A 24,908-nucleotide genomic window follows, 5' to 3' on the forward strand; every position below is an offset into this window, starting at 1 on the left:
AAGCATATCAGCACAAACATGCTGGTGGAGGGCTGATGATTTTGGTCTTGTTTTGTAGCCACAGGACCTCTTTGAGGTCAACCACATAGTAGAGTAAACTGTGGGCCTGCCATACACTTTAGCTTCTACCAGTAAAGCACTGACTAGAGCTAGATCACACTGCCCCCTGCAGACAGATCCAGCGCATCACGAACTGTTTGCTGGCTCAGAGGGTCAACAGGAAGTACTACTTGTGTCCCACCGCAGTTCTCAAGCGGAAAAGGTTGTGGCATTAACGACAACGGCAAACCGTATGGCGTCCCAACAACGTAAGCGATAATACAAGTCCTTCTCCCATTATGTACTGGCTCTTCGATCACAGTGACGAACGCGGTGAGTGTTTTATGTAGCGTCGCGCGGAGTGGGCGTGCACGCTCTCGGTTCGTTTAGCGCGAGGCCTTCTTGCGGTGCACGCGACGCGACTCCAGACTCGAGACGAGTTTGTGCAAAAATGTGGCGCTAACTATATATGTGCACATTTGGGAAATGCTGTCGAACGCTTCTTGTTTATAATAGTGAGTTTAATTCGGTGTGGTGAGCGGGTGACACACACACAGGCTGCCTGGTAAAGGCCCGCGGAAGCGTTTGGTGGTGTGTTTGTTTTGTGAGGCTTTTTAATGCCGTGCTTTGCTTAAACGACGAATTTTTTTTTTTTTCAAACACTAACGCCGTTTTTAAAAGCTGCCTTCTCTGTTCAGAGGGAGTCAATGAATGTGTGAAATGCTGAGGGCCGCATGCGCTAATGTTAGCTGTCTGTGCACGTGAGCCGATCTGGAGCCAAAATAAAAACACCAGTGGCTCTGACCAGTCTACTGTGAAAGCGAAATATTTAATTTAAGACTTGAAACAATTCAAATGGATTTTTTTTGCAGTGTGTTTGTTTTCTGTAATGCACTGGTGCAGTTTGATGCTTTACTTGCTGTTCCAATTCATTTGACAAGCATTTCTGTAGCGGAGTTCTTTTAAGTAGGAGAGAGCGGGGCTAGTTGTCACTTTATTTTAGTGAATATTTCCTAGAGTAGTTTTTTTAAACGTGTATATATAGGCATATAACTTGATTTCGTTTCTTGGACTTGAAAGCTAGTAGTTATTGTTTTAAAGCCACTGTGACAACTAGCCCGTCTACCCCAAGTCTGTATGGTTTGTTTTAATACCAAACTAAGAATTTTGTTGTTGTTAATTAATTAACTTAATTAACAAAAGCAGCAAAGCAATGAGCATATGTGGAATTAGTCATCAATCCAACTTATGTCAAAATACTCAACATTAGATGTTCAAGATACACTTATAACAATTACCTGTTTTACTCTTCCAGAGCAAACCATACAGTGCAGGCATTCATGGATATAGTTGGTGGTCCATTCAATCATCTGGTTCCCAGTGACCAGTTGGATGATTCCTTGTTACTTGGACAGAATCTGGAATGTGAAGCTAGTGATGATTTTGAAGCAGGTCACGGCCAACTTGAAGATTCACTGAAGAACATGCTCAGTGACAAAGATCCCATGTTTGGATCTGCTAGCACCCAGTTTCATCTCTTAGAAAATGAAGATGTCAGTTTTAAGCTTGGGAGTTCAACAGGTACAGTAGTTGCTTTTGAAGTCTGTTTGTGCTCTAATTTAGAAGAAAGTTTGTAATTTAACTACTTTGAATGGGTGTTTTGCAGTTGCAGATCAAGACATGACAACAGCAGGTGTTAGTCAGAGTCCATCTGATGGAGAACACAGTCAGTCCAGCTTCCCACAGGGCAGGAGACAAACAGGTGCACATAATAAAATGGACATGATTGCTTTGAATCTGTTGAATCAGCATGCAATAATGGTTCAGAATGAACCCTAATTAGTTCACTGATTGTTTGCAGCTGTCCAACATTTTTTAGTCTACAAGTAAAAATAAATTTAATTCTTACAATGAAATAAAAACACAATTTTAAATATGTAAACTTCGGTCTATCTGAGGAAAAAAAAAATATTTTGTTTCTTTCATTAAAACTTTTTTAAATGGTGCATATAGTCCTCTATAAGTGATTTATTAAGATGGTCTAAGTCTTTTAGCAACTTTTACTTTGGTTTAAAACTATTAGACATCTATTCAAGATGTTTAATGTTTTTTCTCTTTCTCAAGATGCTGCGAGTGACTTGCGCTATTTGGACAGAAAAAAAAAATTTGACAGTTTTTCCCAGTTCACCCTGCTTTTGGTCTCCTTTGATATGGTTTAAATGTCTGTATTGGGATATTAATAAAGCCTAAGGATTATTTGGTTTAAAGTCTTCTGAAACCAATATGTTTGCCCATTTTCTGTGTTTGACTGCTCATCTGTTCTGTTTTGCCACTGTGAGGGTATTGAAACCATTTTTCTCTCTCAGCAAGCCGCGGTCGAGTTAAAGGCAGGCGTCCAGGTCCTGCGCGAAAAGCAGCCGAGTCAACATGTAGCAGAAACCCAGGTGGAGATAAAAGCCTTGATGCAAAAAGGGAAGCCCTGCTCAACCGTCGTTTTGGAGTCCATGAGGTCGACTCCTCTATGAATCCAGTAGTTGTGTTACGTCGATTAACTGTTACCGTCGGGGGCTATAAAATCGAACTGCTTCCTGGCCCGTCGCAAGCATTTGGATCATTTAGCACAAGCGCTCTTCAGTCTCTGGGCTTCCAGGATGATGGTGTCGCTGCTGATGGCTTTACACTTGATTCGGGACAAAATCAAGAAGATGGCACACAAGAAGCTATTAATTCTGCACAAGAGGTTGTTGGGGAAGTGAGTGTTGGCCAGTCAACTAATGATGACATGCCAATGGATTTTGGGCCATATGTGAACCCTAATGAAGTACAAGACACTAACAGCACCATGTCGCTCAAGCCTAGCGTGGAAAACGCCACACCAGCAGACGCCAAAAGGAATGACCAAATCAAGACCCAAAAGCTAAGTGCACAAAAAACAGGGAACAAGAATGGCACGGCGGTTCAACCTGCAGTCAAAAAGCTTCTGAAACACAAACAGGCTCTGTCTGCTGCCAAAAATAAACCATCTCATCTCACCAGGCCAGGGTTCATGCAGAAAGTATCTAGACATCCCAGAGACAAAAAGATACATACAGGCCACCCAGAGAGTCTCAAAGGAAAGCCCGTTAAGGTGGGCTTGAAACGCCCAGGTGGGCCAGGCACTCCTAAATCACCCTCAAAAATACATAAGATTCAAGATGGACATCCTGCGAACCAAACCGGAAACCCACCTGTCCCGGTGTCCCCGACTGTCAGCAGAAAACTGTCATCTGATTCTGGTCCAGGTGTCAAGTCAGTCCAGTCTCCTCACCCTTCGAAAAAGCCACAAAATCCTCCCACTCCTGTAAACAAAACAAACCCACCTGTGACAAACAGCCAAGGAGAAGAGGAGCAAGAGAAGGTCAAGATCAGGAAGCCGGAGAAGATCCAGCAAAGACACAAGAGTAGAAACTCAAGGAGTATCTCGATAGAGGAGCCGCAGCTGTTTATCCCTGATAATGCCCCTGTGGTGAAGAAGGAAGCCGAGGGCGAGCCTCCTCCTGAAAGCGAGACTGTGTGGGATCCCAGCAAGCACTGTGGATTATGCAAGAAACCTCACAACAACCGGTATGTCAACTTTTATCTCTAAATTCATTCAAATGGCCATAGGTCAATACATTTTCTGTATCATTTTAAAGATGTTTTTAGATCTAGATCACCTTTGTCATCATCTAACACAATGCAGTCTACCAAGAGCAGTGGAAATTAGCATAAGATCGCAAACAAGCAGAGCAAATTAGATAAGATAATGGCACAAATACCAGTAAATTACTGCAGAACTTAGTAAATCATGTTGCGTGATTCATTTAAATAGTCTCCTCCAACTAATTTTTCGCGTCTGAAAGGGAAACTCTCACAAATGCATATGAAGTTAGGTCAGCTGCCGAAATGACTGTCCATCCATTTTAATTGCTATTTTTTCACTGCGGATCTTTAGTAAATCTTGACAGTAGTTTTTAATGCCAAAAGAAGGTTTGCGCTGGTGCAAGCTGTTAGTAATTCTGGCCCTGAATCTTTAAAAACACTAATAATTTAATAACCCTGTTAAATGCAATCTTTAGTAAAAATGAATACCCATTGTTCACACTCTACATTATATAAAATTATGGTACCTAAATTCATTTGTAGATTTCTAAATTCAATAATCTTAGTGTTTTATTGTATTTAGACAATGAGTACTTTAATACCAGAAGAAAAAAAAAAGTTATTAGCCAGAATTTTAAAATCAATGCATGCCTGTTCAAAATTTCAATTATAACCAGGGGTTCTGTGGCTCTTATAAAGCTCTTAAAGTCTGTTAAATCAGAGCAGAAAGTCAAAGCATTTATGTTGTATGTTTTTGTTTTCCAATGCAGAAATCTAAACATCCTTAAATCAAGATGCATTTACTTGAGATGCAGACTGAACATATGAAGTCATTTTCTGTGAAATTGAACAAAATGAATTGAGATGCCTAAATAAGAACAAACCTCTGCCAAAGGGGTATGAAAACTTTTTTTCCCCTTTGAATTGTTGATTTTGCATCCATTGGCATTTGTTTTTGTTTGAATTATAAACTTCATGTTGACCAGTCTCTCATAAATCATGACTGTAATTTTCTTAAGTACATGTATCTTGATTGAAGAATCTTTAAACATTTTCAATGGAAAATAAGACAAAAATACCACTGAAGGTGACACCAGTTATTTATATTCTAGCGGTTAAGAGCGTTTTTTTATTTTTTTTATTTTAGATCTGTTGTAACTTTAAAGTATTTTTAATACAACTCGTGTGCTGCCTAGACATTTACGTTTAGAGACCAAATTGACATATTGGTACCTTCAATTTATTGCTTAAATGTTCTTTACTTGGTCTTAAAGTCATTTACCTTCATAAATCCTCATGTTAGATCTGTATGTATTTTCTCAAAGTGATGGGCTTTAGACCTGTGAGTTTCATCAACACTGCTGTTGTCTGTTTATTTGATTAGGTTCATGGTGGGCTGCAGCCACTGTGATGACTGGTTTCACGGGGATTGTGTGGGTCTGGATCTGGCTAAAGTTCAACAGATGGAAAAAGAGGACCAGGAGTATGTGTGCTTGAAATGCTGTGCGGAAGAGGATGGGAAAACCGGTGCTCAAGCCACAGAGCAGTCAGATGATAAGTTATCTGCTAAGCAAAAACAGAGACCCCAGCAGTCGGTCACCGCAGGTGGAATACGACCCTTACGAAAAGTAAGCAAACAAGCCATCCTGTAGTAGACTGCAAAATAATACGATTACATGCATAGTCGATGAAAATATATGCATTTGTCAACATAAAAATCAAGAGTTGTAGAAAGTATTTATTGTTTGAAGAAAGTTGTTTTAATTATCTTTATTTTTACTGAAGTGTTGTGTAACTGACATAAATGAAAGTATAGAAGTTAAGCAATAACTTTCACTTTAATCGTGTGAAAACTTGAGTTTGTGCCTAATATTGTCATAAAGACAAGAGGATGCTAAATTAATATTAGCATGTCATTGCCTCAAATCAGATTAAACAAAGGGTATTAAAGGAATTAAGAGTTTGTACTAATGAAAACTCTGATATAAAAACTTAAAACATTATAATTGCACTTCAAGGGGGAAAAAATAATATAAATGTACAATATGACACTTTTTTGGAAAGAACATGGGATCTGATTTGTCCTATATCAACCTAGTGCAAAAACAAAAGTTGTTTTTCTCTATAGCATTAAAGTATTTGCTGATTGCTTATGGCAGATTTACATATATATATTTTGTTCTGCCCTTTCTGATTTAGCTTTTGATTTGTGTGGTAGCCACCAGCTTTCTTTAAAAGGGTTTGTACATATCTGCTTCTCTATATTATTAACACATGGGTGTAAAGGGGTTAGAGTTCGTTCACTCAGTGTCACATGGATAGGTGTGTTGTACACTCACATACAACTACCAGTGATATAGCCACTTGAATTTGTTTGGCTCAAATTGCAGTTTTCACTGCTATATTGTAGTATTTATTCTATTTTTTACATTGATTTTTTAACATAGGATGTTGGAGAACGACGACCGTCAGAAGATTCAACATCAAAGGGTATAAATGTTTCCAATGGTTATTTTATATAGTATTTACATTTAACATTTTTAAGTGATTTAATGTTATTTAAAAAAAATTAATTGCCAATTTATTAATAAAATTATTCCTTTTGTTTTGTCCTTATTAAATGTAAATGAATACAAAATGATATACATTAATAATTCTGAGTTTAATTTTTGCAGGACCAAGTGTGAAGCATGTGGGGAAGAAACTGAAAATATCACCTGTGACCTCAAAGAAACCGTCCACTGGACAAATCAGGCGAAGTGTTCGGGACTCACTGGAGGAGATTCTTTTGAAACGGTGTGTGAATGTGGTTTTTGCTAGATTACCAGTAAAGTTGTTGAAACAAAGCTACCTCTTTTTTTATATTAAGTGTGTAAAGTTAAATTGTTCATATTCTCTTCCATGTTTATCTTTTTATCTTACAGACTGAAGGAGGCCGATATGAAGATTTCATTGGACAAGCCTGCTGAGTTGGCCAGAAGAACGGAGAAAGAGCTTTTTGCTCTCTTTCAGGGTGTTGACAGCAAATACAAAAATAAATACAGAAGTTTGACTTTCAATCTGAAAGATGCAAAAAATAATGTAAGTAATTTAACATTATTTTTGGTAATATAATTATTGTTTTTCAGTAGCATATGATAAAACAATCTTGCAACAATAGGCTATTGTAAAATACGATTTCGTATTTGACATTTTATGTCTCTGTGCAGTATATTTTGACTGTTTACATATTTTCACTTCACTTCTAAAAGTCTAATGCAGTGTTAATGAAAATAAATGTTCTTTTGCAGGTGTTATTCAAGCGAGTGCTCAAGGGGGAAGTCTCCCCTGCAGATTTGGTGCGTATGACTGCAGAAGAGCTGGCCTCTAAGGAACTGGCTGCTTGGAGACAAAGAGAGAATCGACATGTTAGTACAGCTGTCTTGCATTTCTAAAATCTCACAATGTATTTTTTATTAAACAACAATGCCATTTGCAAAGTGTTTCACTTCATTAGTAAAGTAAAATACACAGCAGGAAATAACATTCATTTGTCCATCAGAAAATCATTTCATAGTCATTCAGATTTTGAATTCAGAGTTTTGATTGTTAACCCTATTGCTGTTTTTGCTGGCAGACGATTGAAATGATTGAGAAAGAACAGAGAGAGGTAGAGAGACGTCCTATCACTAAAATCACCCATAAAGGGGAAATTGAAATTGAGAATCAGGAGCCTGCCAAGGCACCAGAGGCCATAGAGGTTGAGGTGAGATTTGGGAGACATAATGCTCCATTCTGTGCTTCTTTGTTATATTTTCCAATAAGGAAATGAAAATTGCTTTCTAAATTTTCCTCTGTGTTTTCAGCCAGAGCCTGTGCCGAAAGCTGCGGAAGTGCCTGATGAAAAACCCCCTGAGACCAAAGCTGACAGTCCTAAGAAATCTGTAGATACCACCAACTTGCACAAGTCTCATCTATTTGACCTCAACTGCAAAATCTGCACAGGTAAAACATTTTTCTGACTTCAAATAAAGTTCTGAATTTATTATTTTTTTTTTTTTAGTGAAGAATTAAATGGGTCATGCTAAACTAAACTGTATTCTGGGTCTACTTGAGTTAGCATCGCTTTTTTGCACAACAAAAAAAATCATAATTAAAGTCTGATAAATTAAGTCCATTAAGAATCTCCCACTTCGTATGTTAAAAAGAACTTGTCAAAGTTGCAAAAGTAGTTAATAGTGAAGTTTTCAGAGTTACAGAATGTTTGTGGTACAATTAACTTACCATGATTTTTTTGATGTTTCTCTGAAGGTCGCATGGCTCCACCTACAGAGGAAGCTGCTACAAAGGTGGTAAAAGTGGCTACAGCAGTTGTGAGGAGGCAGTCTAGTACGACAGATGAATCTCCGCACTCCACAACTACACCAACATCAGCACTGATAGACGATCTGTCTTTAAGAGCCATGGAGGAAGGTCTCCTCAATTTTTTGCCCGAATCCAGGTAAGATTCCTGATTAAGCAAATGATTTGTATCTTAATCCCAGTTGTCTTTTATTGTCCTATCCTGATATATCGCCTTCGATAATGAACGCTATTTTTGCGTAGCTTGTCAGTGAACTACGGCTCTGTGTATTAAATGCCACTCCATTTGAAAACAAGGTGATGGAGATTTAGCGCTAATCAAGGAACCGGCTTTACTGACGAGATGCTCATGCATATCGCATGCGATATATCGCCCAGCCCTAATGGAAAGCTTATTTATTCAGCGCTTAGATGATATATAAATCACAATTTCAAAAAATTGACCCTTATGACTGGTGTTGTGGTCCAGTGTTACATTTAAGCAATCCCATGTTTTAAAACAAGATTTTAAATGACATTATGAAATTTTTGCTTTAATAGGTCAGATAGTCTGAGTAGCAAAGAAGATTCGGCTACTTTCCTCAGCAGTTTGGAAAGTCTGTGGAGCGGCTTTGTTGTTATGCCAGCTGTAGCGAGATTTCTAACAAAAGCTTATCCTGTCTCTGGAATACTGGACCACCGTACACAGGTAAATTGGCAATCAGACATTTTGAAACATCCTAAATGTGTCATTTACACACATGAGCTGATACATTAGAAACATTGTGTCTGCAGGATTTGCCGGACAACATCCAAGTAGGTGGACGAATCTCCCCTCAAATAGTCTGGGATTATGTTGAGAAAATCCGTGCTTCCGGGACAAAGGTGAGAATGATTTATTCTTGGATTTGTCACACTCTGTAAGTGACCATTTGTATTTGCTGTTTGTGACTTTACGGTTTTTCCCCTAGGAAATATGTGTTATTCGTTTCTCCCCTGACACCGAGGAAGATGAGATCTCGTATACTTTGTTGTACGCCTATTTTAGCAGCCGAAGAAGATATGGTGTTGTCGCCAACAACCGCAAACAAGTTAAAGATATGTATCTCATTCCTCTCGGCTCCACAGAAAAAATTCCCCATCAGATTGTTCCGTTTGATGGTCCAGGTAAGACTTTCTTTGCATGTTCATTTGTAGGATCCGCATGATATTTTGTGACAAAATATTGATATTAATTGTGGCGCTCCACATTGTAGGGCTGGAGACCAATCGTCCCAATCTTCTTCTCGGATTGGTCATCCGCCAGAGACCGAAAAGAGACTTTGGGGTAATCCTGCCAAGTGATGTCAGTGAAGCTCCAAGTTTCTTGGCAGAAAGCAAACCTCTTGTCGATTACCCACAGAAAGCTCCTGCGGCTCAAGACGCAGAGCAAAGTTTTATCAGTGCTCTGGCGAGCACACAGAAAAAAGACACTGCAGACTTAATTAAGTCCGTCGTTGAAGAACCTATATTGGATGCTGAGACTGAAGAGAATGTTTCTTTGCGCTTTCTTCCCGGGGTGCTGAAGTTGCCTGGAAATGCGGCATCATCTTCGAGCAAAACTGTGAAGAGCGATTCTACAACAACAGTAACCAAGACTCCAACTGTTGATAATGGAAACCATGCAGACAGCCATCCTAAACCTACAGCCACCGCTCATCGACTTGATCGCTTCATTATCAAGAAAAAAGACCCCAAAGCTGTTAAAACAGAGCAGGCGCCATCCAGCTCGAGTTTGGAGACCAACTCAGAAAAGAAAGAGAGTGGAGTCATTCTTTCTCTGAGTGACAAACCTGCAGATGTTTCAACAGAGAGTTTCCTGTCTTCTCTCACGACTGTTAAACCCAAAGATGAGTCCGTGTCCGGCAGCACAGCTGCACCAGCTAGTCAAGAAACAAGCGAAACCACTACATCGGATGCATTGAAAGATTCTGTCAATGATGACTCTAGCTCTGTCCCCAAAAACGAAACCGTATCAAGTCCCACCAAGTCTTTGAAGACATCTCCTGGTATTTTAAAGACACCCTCTTCATCAGCTGAACATACAGAGTTGAAACCTCAAGAACCAGAAAGTAATTCAGAAAAGAAAGTTACTCAACAACCATCGGTGCAACCTCCTCAAGAGAGCAAAGCCATAGAGGACATCCAAGCCATCACCACAATCTCCTCCATTGGGAAAAACGAAGGTCCCAAGCAATCCAGGACCTCTTCTTTTAACCCTAAAGTATATAATCCAGCCCTCATTTTTCATTCGTATCATGCTGGACCACCTGATCCCCAATATTATCCTCCTCCAGCCAATCCTGTCCCTTTCTTACCCCTTCAATCCCAGGTTCCTCCGCCTTTCCCGTTTCCTCCTGGTCCACCTCCTCCACAGATGTTCCCTCAAAGCGATCCTCACATGCTAGCTCCACCTTGGCCTCAAACCGTCCCTCCCCAAACGCTCCCTGCGCCGCCTCTGACGTACGAGTCCAGCTTGCCGACCTCTTCGCCCCTCAGCAAAGACGAGAAGGGCTCGGAGAAGTCCTATGGCGACATGGGCGACAAGCCGTCCAGAAGGTCCGATGAGACCTACAGGAAGGACAATAGAGATAGAGACCACTATGACAAACACCATCACAAAAGCAGGCACTACGACAAGGACCGCGAAAAGCACAGGGACAGAAGTCACAGTCATAAAGAGCACCACTCGAAAGAGGACAGGTACGACAGACCGAGAGAGCGGCACCACAGCAGCAGTCATTACCGGGACAGAGACAAACACAGACGGGATTCTGATTACGAGAAACACAAGAGAGACTCGAGAGACAGGCGTTCGTGATCTTGGCATCAAACCGCTCCATTTTCCTTAAATCTGTCAAACAGTAGAAGAAAACTATTTATAAAGTTGCAAAATGATTTTTATATGGAAAAGCAGCTAGTACGAGATTTTTAGTTGGTGTTTTTTCTGGATATTTGTTTTGTTTTAAAATGTACATTTTCCCTACCTGGCTTTACAGTTACCCACTAACATTGTCTTCACAAGCAGCTGGTTGTAATCAAAAAAATGAAACTACTGTTGTACGCAAAGGTTGATGAGAACAGCTTCTTTTGCTTCACTTTTTATTTTTCCGTTTTAATTTTTCTAAATTTGGCTTCTTAAGTATTTTCTATGGTTCAGGTGACAAATATTTCTTTGTACATTTTGGCTTGTCACACAACAGAAATGTGCATATTCAGCACATTGTGTTTATGTACAGTTCATAATAAAATGTTTTTATTGTTAGTAAAGCGACTGAAATTAAAATCTTTGTTTCTTAAAGAGGCTCATTTTTTTATTGTCATGCATTGCAATAAAAAAACAAACAAACATCTGAGATCACACAAATGGTACTGTTTATTTCACAACAATGATAAAGCAATTAAATAACACTACTTTTGGGGTAGTATATTAGGATTATTATACATTTGATCATTATGGGAAATGGAACTGTATCAAGTATACGCCCTGATTTTATTTTATTTTTTTCAAACGACACACATGGAATATGGTTTTAAATGCATTTAGACATCCTAAACTTCACTAACAGGGTAGCAAAAACAGCAGACGTTGTATCTCGGAAATGAAAACATTCAGTTTGACATTCTGACCCTTTGATCGAAAAAAAGGCCCCATTTTAAAACCTCATTTGTTTTGACATTGAGAATAAAATCCTTTACAATTAGTTGATCCATAAATTCAGAAAGGTCACTCTTTTTACTCATTTCAAATACATTTTTTCCTTTTAAAATACTCAAGTTGTGTTAGTGCAGAGTGGAATATTGTGGCATAAGAATAACAAATCTGGACAAATATTAACTGGCAGTTCAGTAAGAGGCATAAATATATAACAGTCCCGCTATCATGAGTTCATCTCTTCATTTCGTTCCTTCAACACATTTGTGTGGTGATTTTGAGATGATATTTTTGCAGTGTTTTTTTTTTTTGTACATTTGATAAGCCTCTGATGCCGGATCATTCCTACCACCTTGCAGAATTATATTACCATGCCAGTGATAAACAACAGATTTCACCTCTTAAAAACAGCACTGTGATTGTGTCATTGAGCATGTATTTGTGGAAAAAATTATATTCTAGACATGAAAACCTAAAATCAAGATATCAACAATAAGCACAGTCTTTTTTTCTATTCTTCACCTTGATAGACATTAAAACCCTCACTGTTTTGTAGAAACTCCAGCTCTCTGATGTCCTGATACATGAAAACATCTTTAATACTCCCATCAAACCTTTTAGTAAATACACCAGATGTAACTGACGCCACATCTCTTGTCATTTCAAAACCCCCGAAATAACTCACCGCCCCATAATTTACCGCTACATACCGCTCAAAGGGGTCAATGTCTTCAAAAATGACTCTTTCCTCATTCACATAGACCTGGATGAGAGTACGATTGTGAGTAATAGACAGGTAATTCCAGTGATTACAGCAGAAAGTGTTTTGATACACAAGAGGAAGAGCGGTTCTCTCACCAAGATTGACCGAAACCTTCAGATAACCGTCCTGCAGCCCAACCGCTAGATGATCATCGTCTTCACTCTCTGCTTTCCCCATCCAAAGGATCAAACCGTCCACTGCTGAAGTAGAAAAATTCAATGACACCTCGGTGTACATCAAATTCCTAGAGTTGTACTTCGGATCCTTGTATTTCAAATAAGAGTTTCCAGTAAACCTTAAAGTCCTCATCGTAACTTCTTGATCACAATAAGTCCCAATCCATCCTAAAGAACATATACATGAATATGAAGCAGACGTTGTGTTATGCACACAGAGAGAATCGTGTTGACAAAGATTGTTGACACAGTGAACCGACTGCTGGCACCGTGAACCGGTCCACAACGAGGGGCAAATACACCTGAATGAAGAAAGACCTGCTGGATGGCAGTAGCCATCGTTCAAGCAAACCTTATATCCACACGCCGTCCCGTCCCAGTCGCCAACATTGGCTCCATCTAGTGCACCTGTCTCTGTAAGCTCAAGGTCCTGCCCGTTGACTATGACCTCTCGAATGCCACCGGTGAATCCCACCGGGTCCTCCTCTGTTGCATCCAGGGACACTGTGTTCAGGGAAGACACGCCGCCAATGAAAATATTTGTGGTGACATCCAGAGTGGTCGGGCCCTCCGAAGAGTTCCTGGTCACGGCTTCATCGTCTAGAATCAGGAAGCCATGGTTGCCTTCTCTACCAGCCTTCACTGTGTGCCACCTCATGCCAGTCACGTCTACACTTTTTGGAGACTGTAATACAATAGTTTCATTTCCCAGATTATAGCGGAGCTGCACAAATCCAGCTGATAGGGATACGCTGAGGAAATCACCTTGGATGGGTAGAGAATAAATGATAATTAACAGCACATTTTGTTATTGAACATATCTTAAATATGAATATGCATGAGTACGTATGAATATGTATTAAATAAACACTTAAACGGTTTACTTTTGCATAATTAAGATGCTGTCTTACCGGCCCGACTGCTCAAGTAGCGTGCGGTGTAGAACAGGATGCCCTCCGGTGAAAGGGTTTGAAACTGCAGTTGCAGATGAGTTCTGTGCCTTATGTTGATGGGAGGAAATGACATCCAAGATGATTGATTCCCACTGAAGAAAGGATCAGTGATAGATACAGCTGAAAAAGAAATGAAGAGAACCCTGAAAGCATTGAATTTTAATAAGCTTATTTAAGCAACTTATTGACTTTCGTAAAGTGAACAACTGAACATGCAGTGGAGTGTTTTTTTTTTTGAGAAATATAATGAGTAAAAATATTTTACTTTTATTTTTAAGAAGTTTATTTTTAACAAGTTATTTTTAGCATCTTTTAATTACATATATACACATTATCGTTCAAACGTTTGGAGTCAATGAGATTTTATTTTTAAGGAAAAGAAAAGATTTATTCAGCAAGGACATTAAATTGATCAAAAGTGACAGTAAAGACAAATGCTTTCTATTCACTAAAGAATCCTAGAAAAGCATTATTAACATTATTTAGTTTTGTCATTACAGGAATAAATGGCATCTTAAAACAATGAAGTAAAAAAGTTATTTTTATGCATCATACTATTTTACAATATTTTTGATCAAATTATTGCATCCTTGGTGAGAATAAGAGAAATCTTCAAAAAGATTTTCATACACATTTATAAAAAATTGTAAATGCATGTAAATATATTATATTATATTGTATTATATTATATATCTATTAACTGGATAATATGTTTTTTCTACCCATAATTACTATATACCTAAAAAGAACCAAAAATATAGCTGTTAATATATAAACAAAAATCATTAATCTCTGGTCTTTAGAAAGCAGAATGATACAATTTGCAAATTGTAACCTATTATTTTATTATCTTTATTTTCTTTTTTACACTATGTGTGTCTGAACACTACTGAGGACCCCCAGCAGTGGAGATGGGATTGATTGTGGTCTAACCTTGCTGGCAGAAGAGTCCAGCAGAGCCTAGGGGGCACTGGCATGTGTATCCATCAGGAAGGGGCACACAGGTGGCGCCGCGAGCGCAAGAGGGTGGTGGGATGTGCTCAGCATCACAGAACGACACTTTCTCTGAGCAAAGAGCACCTTTCCATCCAAACACACACTGACAGCTGGAGGGGAAGGCCAAATACAAATGATTAATAATGTTTGTCAGTCATTCCCGCGCACAAACAGGTGCTTGTTCTGAAGCGGAAGTCTTACTGCACAGAGGATCCAGAGTCCACACAGGTGCCTCCATTCTGGCAGATGACCAAACTGCACGGGTTAACACCACACTGCCCCACATTACGTCCTGACGCTGACCTGCCCTCTGGCCCTCCTGGAGGATGAAACTTCCCATCTCGTCTCGTCCGAAACAGCAGATCGAAAATGCAGCCTTTAAAGTCAAAGACAGAGAGAAAATCCTGGCATTATTTACTCACTCTCATGTTCATGGTGACCAGGGGCTGTATAGCTCCTAAAAGGAGAAAACAAAAAAACAAAAAGCAAAGCAAAACACTAAAAACCACTTTGAAAACAGTCTTTATGTCTTTAAGTTTTCTGATATGAGCCATATGATAGCATTGTGTGAGGAATAGAGTGAAATACACAGTATCCAAAGTCAGCATATACAGCATCAAAAGTTTGGGGTCAAATATATATATATTTTAAAGAAATTAATATTTTTATTCAGCAAGAATGCATTAAATTAATCAAAAGTGAAGTCTTTTCTATAGTTAGAAAAATGTTTCAAATAAATACTGTTCTTTTGAACTTTCTCAAAGAGTTCCATGTTTCCACAAAAATATTAATAACTTTTTTCATCATTGATGATAATAAGTTTCTTGAGCACCAAATCAGCATATCAAAATGATTTCTAAAAGAGCATGTGACACTGAAGACCGATGACTGCTGAAAATTCAACTTATCCTTCACAGGAATAAATTAGTTTTTTAAATTGTGTAATAAAATAGAAAATAGGTATTTTAATCATATTATAAAACATTACTGCTTTTACTTCTGATCAAATAAATGAAGGAATAAATTAAAAAATTTTATATATTAAAATAGAAAATAATAATTTTAATAATGTTTTACAATATTAGTTTTTACTGTATTTTTGCTCAAATAAATGCAGATATTTGATCAAATAAACTTTGAAAGAATAGACTTCCTTCAAAAACATAAAAAACAAAAAAACTAACAAACTTACTGACCCCAAACCAATCCATTGAGCATCAGCCTCAGATGCCTTTTTCTAAAAGACTAGTAAATGTAGCATTCAGAAAGAGGAAACATTTGTGCCTTCCTGAAAATTCATAATACAAGCATCTAATTCTGGCACAAGGCTCTCTACAGAAACAACAAGAAAAAATAACATGGTGTTGACAAAGTGTGTGATTATTTTTGGGAAAGCCATCAGGGAGAAGGAGAGACAGAGAAAATATATACAAGCCCATGAGCTTGAGCTTTCGTGGTGAAAAAGAAAAATATATTCTGTTCCTCTTTTTCAAATAAACAGAAAGAATAATTTAAATATGCAGTAAGTGGCAGATACAGATGAGTGTTATGAATATCAAGTGACTTGAGCTCCATAAGATCAGTTCATATATTCATAGGTGGGTATTAAATTCAGATGATAGTTAAATAGTCAGTCAATAACCATTTAAAATCATAATCAAGCAGATTCAGCAATGTAATTTGAGGTTGAATATGCCCCAAGATAGCTTTTCTGAAACTATATTTTATTTTGCCCAGTAGACTTCCATTGTAAGTGAATTACTGTAAACTGAGGGATGAGTCGAAATTATGTTATGCGTTAATAGAGAATAACTTGTATTGAATCTAGAGCATAACAAATGGACTAAATAAGACATGCAGTGGCTGGGAGGAATCAGTTCAAATATGTTTTCATGATGTTGTGCTTAAGATCATTCATTCCACAGAATTTCAACGAGGCTGCAGTCGATGGCCAATTAAAAACATATTTTAATTAAATCCCAGACAGATACTCTGGTGTTCTGGAACAGAATGTCTCAATTCAACTCTGCAGGAAATGCAACAGTTTATGTGAGAACAGATTTATGAAGGATATACAGAGAAAATTGTTCTGCTCGTGTTTTATGAATGAGGCCCATTGACTGTAAAGCATCCAGAGCCCGAGACAGAAGATACACTGCATCCTACTCTCCTCACTGTGATTCACAGCTGTTATGGAATGCTGTGTAATAAGATGACAGAGATTAAAGATAAAACATACACTACCAGTCAGACGTTTGGACAGAAAGAACTTAATCTGAAATCCTATCAGCTTTCTTTAAAGGTGAATCCTTAAAGGAATAGCTCACCCAAAAATGAAAATTTGCGCTCACTGGTTAACTCATGGACTGGAGTTGTGTGGGTTATTGTCATGTTTTTATCAGCTGTTTGGACTCTCATTCTGACGGCACCCATTCACTGTAGAGGATCCATTGGTGAGCAAGAGATATAATGCTAAATTTCTTCCAATCTGATTGAAAAACTCATCTGAATCTTGGATAGCCTGAGGGTGAGTAAATGTTCAGCAAATTTTCTTTTTTTGGGTGGACTGTTTCTTTAATTAATTTAGTAAATTTCTTTACAAAGCTAAAGTTTTAAATGTTTAAAAAAACGGAAGAATATAATTTATATGATTTGTTTGGTCAATACATAATTCCCATACTTCCATTTGTGTTATTTCACTGCTTCATTTCATAAAGTAGGTGTGTCTAAACTTTTGACAGATCAATAGTTGTTAAATTTTTACAGGCAATTGCTCTCAGAATGATAATGCTGACCTGCAAACACCATATTTTGTTAGCACTAAAATGTATGTTTTAATAAAGCTTCACGATGAATGATTGCACACATATTATACACAAGGTTAAGGGTCCCATCAGAGCTACAGATGTTCATTAAATAAGCAGAAGATCAATTCACGCACCTCACTCTCTTCACACATCACTTCACAGATGATCCAAGTAAGAAAGACTGATTTCATCATGAGCTGACGATCTGAATCAAGACATCAAACAAGACCATAATGAAAAACAGGAAATAACACTCTACCTTGAAAGCTGCTCTGGAATCGAGAGCCAGCAGGCAATAGCTCAGGTGTGTATTCTTCATATCCACCCACATAAAGTTGACTAAAGGTGTTCAAGCCCACCAGTGGTCCAGGGGATGTACCCATCCTTCTCTTCTGCCCATCAACCTGTTCAGAAAAGAACAAACCAACGTGACAACAGCTGAGAGTCAAAATCAGTCACTCAGAACAAGAAAACCCTTTGAATTTCCATCCCCAGTCATTTCTTTTTGCTTCATATGAACCTGTTTATTGGCTTTGTCTTGCATTTCAAACAAATAGGAATTATTATTTTAAAATGGTATTTACATCTTCAAATCACTATGTAAGTGGCAGAAAACCCTTTTTTTACAGAGTACTTTCATATTGTTTTCAAGTAACAATATCTTTTAAAACGACGTGTTTATTTGAGAAGCAAAATTGATCGTTAAAGGGGACATCAGATGCAAAATTCACTTTTACATTGTGTCTTAGCAGTGTGTGGACACAACCACCCTACAACTGATAAAATCGCTCCTTTTTTTTTTTAAATCCCCAAACAACCTAAACAGTCTCAATTATTTTGATTTTCTGAGCAGTATGATGTCATAGTGCTCAGGCCCCACCCACGACAGACTGTCCCGTATTAGCATATTCCCACCCTCAGCCAGCTATATGATGTCCGGCATTTTCTCCTCACTCAAGCAGCTGTAGCGACAGCAATGTCTCATATAATCAATGCAGGTGTTTTGTAGTTGGATGTAAAAGTGAGTCTTCATTTTCTCCTGACATCAGAGCCACTGAGGACACAGTGGATTAGTTTTGTTTTTGACAACGAGCCACAGAATACACATAAAACAGAAGAGATGGGTGGGGTGAGCAGTAGCTCAATATCATTTAAAGAGACACGCACCGAAATGGGTTGAAATATTTCTATAATATACTTCAAGTAATTTTTCATTTTAAAACAATTTTTACTGGTAATTTTATTTCTACAATAATGACTATTTTTATATTTATTGTAATATTTATTGAATTATTTATACAAAATTATTATTATGAAATTTGTAATAATTTAAAGATGTTTAAACACTTTTAATTGTACACAAGTACCAATTTATTGTTATAGCTAATCATTATATAGCAAAATATTTACTATATTTTTTATAATAATTTTTTTCCCCCAGGATTCTTTGATGACTACAAAGCTCCAGAATTTATTTGAAATGTTTTGCAACACTATACAAAAAATCTTTACAAACACTTTATCAATTTAATGCATCTTTGCACTGAATAAAAGTATAAAAAAAGGACCCAACTTTTGAATGGTAGTCTATCTAATAATAAAACAAAATTAGCATTGAGTAGGTCAGACCAACCTTTGCTTTCCATGAAGCCAAGTCCATATATAACTATTACTTAATAGTGCAAATATAAAACACACCTTCAGCCATCCATTTCTCAGATATCTTCCAAAGTGCACTGTGTGAATGTTGATCCTCGGATTCATGCGCTCGCTGATAATTGTCGCCAAACCCGAGCCGAGATTATACTTATGAACAATCCTGCCGTTCCGCACCCCCAGTGCGAAGAAGTCGTCTCCACTGATGCCTTCATAAAAACAATAACACACAGAATCCAATTAACACATTGAGTGGGGACTAAAAGTCTGAGAACATATTGGAAATCTGGGATTTTTTTTCTCTCGTCAGTTTAAACCTGGAAATAAACCGATTTAGGGTTTTGAAAAATGCATGAAGTAAAATGAATCACTAATTTTGATGTGGTCACTAATCACTCAATTACTATGCAAAAAGTAATAAATTAGAAAAGTATGTCAAATTGAAGCATTTTCACTGGTGGTCCAGGTCAATCCGGCCATCTATAAAATGTAATTTATTTTTCTTTTGAGCTGATGGATCTAACGCTCCAATTTATCTGGCCAATTATCATGTGAATAGCTGCCTTCTCATCCTCTCTGATTCCTTCTTTTTGATTTTGTCCTCCACTGTGCTGCACGGCTCCCTTGACAATTGCTTCATTATTCACAGCGCTGTCCTCTTCTCTCTTTCCCTCGATGAATCATCCTAAACTATAATCCCGAGAGACACTCGCTGAACTGAGGAAGATTCATACCCCCTTACGCTTTTATTCAGCTGCCTGTCTTTTGATTAAACATGTTCGTAGCAGTGACGTGTCAGTTAGCAGCCACTGAAACTGACCTTAAAATAAATTGCAGATGGTGGCGGAGGAAATCAAGGCATGAGGAAATTTGACCGAGATGCTGTGTCTCTCGAAACGACAGCTCTTCTTCTTAACGCCATTTTCAACAGGAAGCTGATTTGTTGGTTTTTATTATAAATAAACATTTCTACATTTAACAAAAAAGCCTGTCACTCTGCATACAATAATTTTCTTAATCAGTTTTTTTTGTGTTGTTTTCAATTTGTCTTATTTGTTTTAGGAGCACAATTTTACAAAGATGCTTCATAAAATATTTCCAAAAGTTTTTTTTTAATAAGATTGGATTTTTGGCTTAAAATTTGATATACAGTATTCTCTGAAAAAACCCACTCTTAATATCTTTATAATATAAATTTATATAATTATAATAAAAAAATATTAAACAATTTTTAGCTGTTAAGCAAGACATTTTTATATCCATTTATATAATTATAACATTATTAAATTAATAATGATTTATTATAAATTATTACACATTATTATTATTCAGATTTATCTATAATTTAAAGATATTCAAATGTTTTTATTGGTAAAGAAGTCTGCATTTCCTGTATTTATTATATAACAAAATATTTACATCCTTTTCTTTACAGCCTATGTTTAAGAGTTCTCCTCCATTATCTGAGATTCTTTAGAGACCTCATATATAACAGATCTTTCCCTTATGGCAGCTAATAAAAATCATCGCCCCGTCGTGTGCACAGATAAATGGTCTCTGCTGTTGGGTCCTGGACTTACACTTACAGCACATTTTACAGCAGCTGCTCCATTAATATCTCCTAGTTGAGCGATACTATTTCTGAACCTCACTTCTTCTAACATGACCTCATCTAATGCTGGGAAAACGTTTACAGGCAAACTACTATGAATCCAGCTATATTTTTCACTGATAGCACTGAGGGATGTGCTGAAATCAAAGTGAATAAAGAAAGATGGAGTAGCAAATATAAAGGAATAAGACAATATTCCCATTTTGACTCACCTTGTCCCTTTTGCCCAGAAAAGAGAATGAGGTTGTTTCTCAAAGCGGAGACATTATTGGCAAAGGTGAGCTTCAAGTGGAATTCATAAAAGTGACCCATACTGGGAATAGAAGGATAAGCCACATAGGATGAGTATCCAAATTCATCAAGTCCACTAAACCTGGGCCGAGTGATGTTGACAGCTGTAAAGAAATAGCAAAAATATTTAATAAAATTTCAATATACACTGCCCTCAAAAAGTTTGGAAACACCCCTGCCACCCCAAGTGTGGTTTTGGACGATATTGACATAAATACTTATCATTTTTTGGTGCAAATACATTAAAGTAACTTGACATTATCATTGAAGGCCAGCAATAAAACATAATAATGGAAATATATACATGTCAAAGTCAGACATGCCCCTTTGCCAGCTGTGATGCCTGGTTACTGGTTTAAACTTGGCCCAGGTGTTTAAAAGATTTTTGGGTCAGCACACCTTGATACCGTAGCTTCAACAATTGATTGCCAATTCAAAGTCAATGTTTGAATAAACTGACAGCTCGGATGCCCAGATTATGCAGAGCTGTAATAGCTGCTAATGGTGGATATTTTGATGAATCGAAAATTTTTGTTTTTTCTATGTATAAACTGGTTATGTATTAAAATATGTTTTCTTAGTTTGTGTTGTCCCTTATCAGTGCAAAATTATCACAAATTAAAAAGGATTCATGCCAATATTGTCCAAAACCCTACTTTTCTAGGGCGTTTCCAAACTTTTGGAGGGCAGTGTACATTTAAGAAAAATATATTTAAACATATGCCAAAGCAAACTAGTAAAATAATATTTTTACTGAGGTAAGGTTACCAGCAGCTGTCTGAGAAGGAGACACAAGATGGCAATATTGCACTATTTATAGCGCTTGTCAAATTCTAAGCATTATTATTTCCTGTGGGGAAAAATGCTGCGGCTAACGATTATTATTGTAATTTTGTGAAATGGCTGTTACTTTGGACAATGCATTTCAGAGCTGGAAAATCTCACCATTTAATCACCTGGTCCATCAAGCATCGCTCAGAAACATTTCAGCTTGGGTACATTAAGCATTTACACTTTTTCTCCAGTGAAAAAAACATGCTACATAAAGAGTTTTCTCCACCCCTCATTTTGTCTTTATGAAATGTGCAGTCTGCAAAGCCTCTCCGGAGGATTTCTCAGGGAACAGCATTGAAGTTCTTCCCTCTGCTCTCCCCTTGAATTATTGATGCCTTTTGAAATTGCACATATATTACCTTGTCACGGTTTATTTGCACAGCGCCTAATGAAGGACTAGAATGCGTTTTTAGCAGGGATGGCTTGATGGGGCCAGCTGTATTTCTTAACTCACAGTGTCATGTAATGGCTCTGTGATACGCTGCATATGCTGAGTTACGTTTCTTGCTCCAAGAGAAATTCATTTATAAACTGGCAATTTATTAATCGGACATACTGGGTACTTTTTGAGAATGCCAATTACCATCCTAAGATAAACTGCAGTCCTGTGTAAGCATGTGGTTGAGCTCATTTCCAAAGTCAAATGGGATTTCTGATACTAGCCTTCAGAAGTAATCAGAATTTCAATAATTAGGCATGAAAACTCTTGCTTGCCCTGCTTTATTTCTCACTAATGATACATGAATAAATTTATCTTGTAACTAAAATTTTTTCTGTTTATGTCCCATATGACAGGATAAAGATATGACCTCAAATAACCATGTAACTTTTCATGCAAAGGCACTGCAGAGCACAGGCTGCTTCTCTCTGCTGTGTTATTCTGCTGCTGTTGCTGGAGGTGAATAAAGGAACAAGAAAACAAAACCTCCGACTCACTGCCAGTTTTTAAATGTGACATATCACCTATTTATTTCCATTCGTTCTAGTCAAAAACCATTTGTGTGTAAAGATTTTGCTGTAGTGAAATTCAATAGCTTTCCGTCAGCTGTGTTGGCTGGAGCCGGAGATATTTAGCTTTTTTTGATTTCCTTATTTTACCACTGACACACACACATATGCATGCAAAAATGAAATAAATAAAGATATAAAAATAAGGATATGCACATGTGAGCAACTTCTCACAAAATCTGTTTGATCCTATACACTTCCCGCAAGATGATTCTTTAATCTTTAGACGTAGAGCCTGGTGCCGATGAAATGAAAATACAGGAAGTCACATGATGTGTGTGCTAAGGCAGTAAGGCGGTTTAGGACAGATGTGCTATTATGTTATGGGTCTATTTTAGGTGAGTGTGATGTTAACGGTGCATCAGAGAACACAGTCTGTCCTCTAAACTCCACTGCCGCCTCAAGCTGCTTTCACCAACACAAGCTCCCATGATCAATCGAAAGATCAACCTATCTGTCTGCCTGTGGATTCGGAATATACTTCTAAAAAAGCTAACTGTTTGATAATAAAGCTGGATTTATGCAAAGAATAGATTTTAATTCGGTCAGGTCAAAACAAAATAAAATAAAATAATAAAATAGCAGTTGAAGTAAAGCTGAAAAAATATACACAGAAACGTTTTTGCCATGGCAAAAAACTGAAAAGTTTTAATTTTAGTACTTCAGCTTACAATGAAATAAAGCAAAACATGTGCATGACAGTGTTGCTGTTATTAAACGAAAACATTTTTTTTTATTGGTAATTGCTGAAATAAATAAAATAAAATACATTATAAACTTAAAAATCTAAAATGTTGCCATGGCAACTAACTTAGATCATTTTAATTAACTTACATAAGTTTGAAGAATTTAAGAGTTTTTGTAATTTTAGTACTTGTACCGAAATGAAAACAAAAATAGAAGCTGAACAGAAACATAAAAATTAACATTATAAATAAAATGACAAACCTAAACTAAAAATAAAATGAGAAATTAAAATATAAAAATAAACTCTAATTCAAAGTGTTAATAAATACTATCATAGTATTCAGATAATACTAATATACACTGCCCTCCAAAAGTTTGGAAACACCCTAGAAAAGTGGGGTTTTGGACAATATTGGCATGAATCCTTTTTAATTTGTGATAATTTTGCACTGATAAGGGACAACACAAACTAAGAAAACATATTTTATTATATAAACAGTTTATACATAGAAGAAACTTCAATTTTCGATTCATCAAAATATCCACCATTAGCAGCTATTACAGCTCTGCATAATCTGGGCATCCGAGCTGTCAGTTTATTCAAACATTGACTTTGAATTGGCAATCAATTGTTGAAGCTACAGTATCAAGGTGTGCTGACCCAAAAATCTTTTAAAAACCTGGGCCAAGTTTAAACCAGTAACCAGGCATCACAGCTGGCAAAGGGGCATGTCTGACTTTGACATGTATATATTGCCATTATTATGTTTTATTGCTGGCCTTCAATGATAATGTCAAGTTACTTTAATGTATTTGCACCAAAAAATTATAAGGATTTATGTTGATATCGTCCAAAATCACACTTTATCAGGGGTGTTTCCAAACTTTTGGAGGGCAGTGTAACACTGGTGCATGACACCCATTTTTCCAATATATTTATTTTTCTTGAAAGTTAATTTAAGCAGCTACTTTGGATGTTACCACATAAATCACATTTGCCATGTTGCCTGGCAACTTAAAAAATGATCATGCTCTTTGAATCTTATTTTCAGAGTAATCTATAAAAATACATTACTAAAAATGTATCTAAATGCAACACTAAATCAATACATAAACACACTCAAAACACCCTTCCTATAATTTCCATTAGCCTGGGTTCTTTTGAAGAGGTCCAGCACATCTAAAGTTGAGTGACTGCCCAGAGGCAGCTAGGCCTTGGCTACTAATCAATACTGATTGATGTTATCTGCTGTTATCGGCCTTTAAATTCAAATGTCAGTCGGTGTGACACTGGGAGATTAGAACACTCTATTTGGCATCAGGCTCTTTGCTGTCTGACAGAGCGACGTCTGCTAGCCCTGCCCGGCGTGCTGTGCCAAGCGGTCTTCAAACCACGCCACCCAATTAGATTACAGCAAAATAGCAGCAGTTCTTTTCCCTCTAAGCGCCGT

At 37.3% G+C, this 24,908-nt stretch overlaps 2 protein-coding genes across 5 annotated transcripts in view; one reads left to right on the top strand and one right to left on the bottom strand.

The window, feature by feature from the left end:
• The first annotated feature begins 196 nt into the window (after positions 1 to 196).
• On the top strand, positions 197 to 11,383 carry LOC306884684 (uncharacterized protein). Of its 4 annotated transcripts, none has more exons than XM_079440785.1 (16): positions 197 to 308; positions 1,355 to 1,620; positions 1,706 to 1,801; positions 2,406 to 3,642; positions 5,045 to 5,288; positions 6,108 to 6,150; positions 6,336 to 6,456; positions 6,585 to 6,741; positions 6,951 to 7,067; positions 7,277 to 7,405; positions 7,506 to 7,644; positions 7,951 to 8,140; positions 8,542 to 8,689; positions 8,776 to 8,865; positions 8,952 to 9,147; positions 9,237 to 11,383. In XM_079440785.1, exons 2-16 carry the CDS (start codon positions 1,380 to 1,382, stop codon positions 10,838 to 10,840), a joined length of 4,752 nt encoding a protein of 1,583 aa, XP_079296911.1. In that variant the 5' UTR covers positions 197 to 308; positions 1,355 to 1,379; the 3' UTR covers positions 10,841 to 11,383. The 4 variants fall into 4 exon arrangements, with proteins under 4 accessions (XP_079296911.1, XP_079296910.1, XP_079296913.1 ...); XM_079440784.1 differs by having other exon boundaries at positions 200 to 372; XM_079440787.1 differs by having other exon boundaries at positions 233 to 372; positions 2,454 to 3,642; positions 9,237 to 11,377.
• LOC306884203 (protein eyes shut homolog) overlaps positions 11,380 to 24,908 on the bottom strand; it is a gene marked incomplete at its 5' end in the record, with an annotated part of 28,448 nt that continues 14,919 nt past the window's right edge. Inside the window, 7 exons of the mRNA XM_079439922.1 lie at positions 11,380 to 13,378; positions 13,525 to 13,686; positions 14,500 to 14,672; positions 14,764 to 14,938; positions 17,629 to 17,773; positions 19,068 to 19,234; positions 20,850 to 21,032. Coding sequence (XP_079296048.1) covers positions 12,186 to 13,378; positions 13,525 to 13,686; positions 14,500 to 14,672; positions 14,764 to 14,938; positions 17,629 to 17,773; positions 19,068 to 19,234; positions 20,850 to 21,032 — 2,198 coding nt within the window. The 3' untranslated portion in view covers positions 11,380 to 12,185. The remainder of the gene's footprint in view (positions 13,379 to 13,524; positions 13,687 to 14,499; positions 14,673 to 14,763; positions 14,939 to 17,628; positions 17,774 to 19,067; positions 19,235 to 20,849; positions 21,033 to 24,908) is intronic.

Source organism: Barbus barbus (genome assembly GCF_936440315.1).
Source record: "Barbus barbus genome assembly, chromosome: 18".
In the NCBI taxonomy this organism is placed as follows: Eukaryota; Metazoa; Chordata; class Actinopteri; order Cypriniformes; family Cyprinidae; genus Barbus; species Barbus barbus.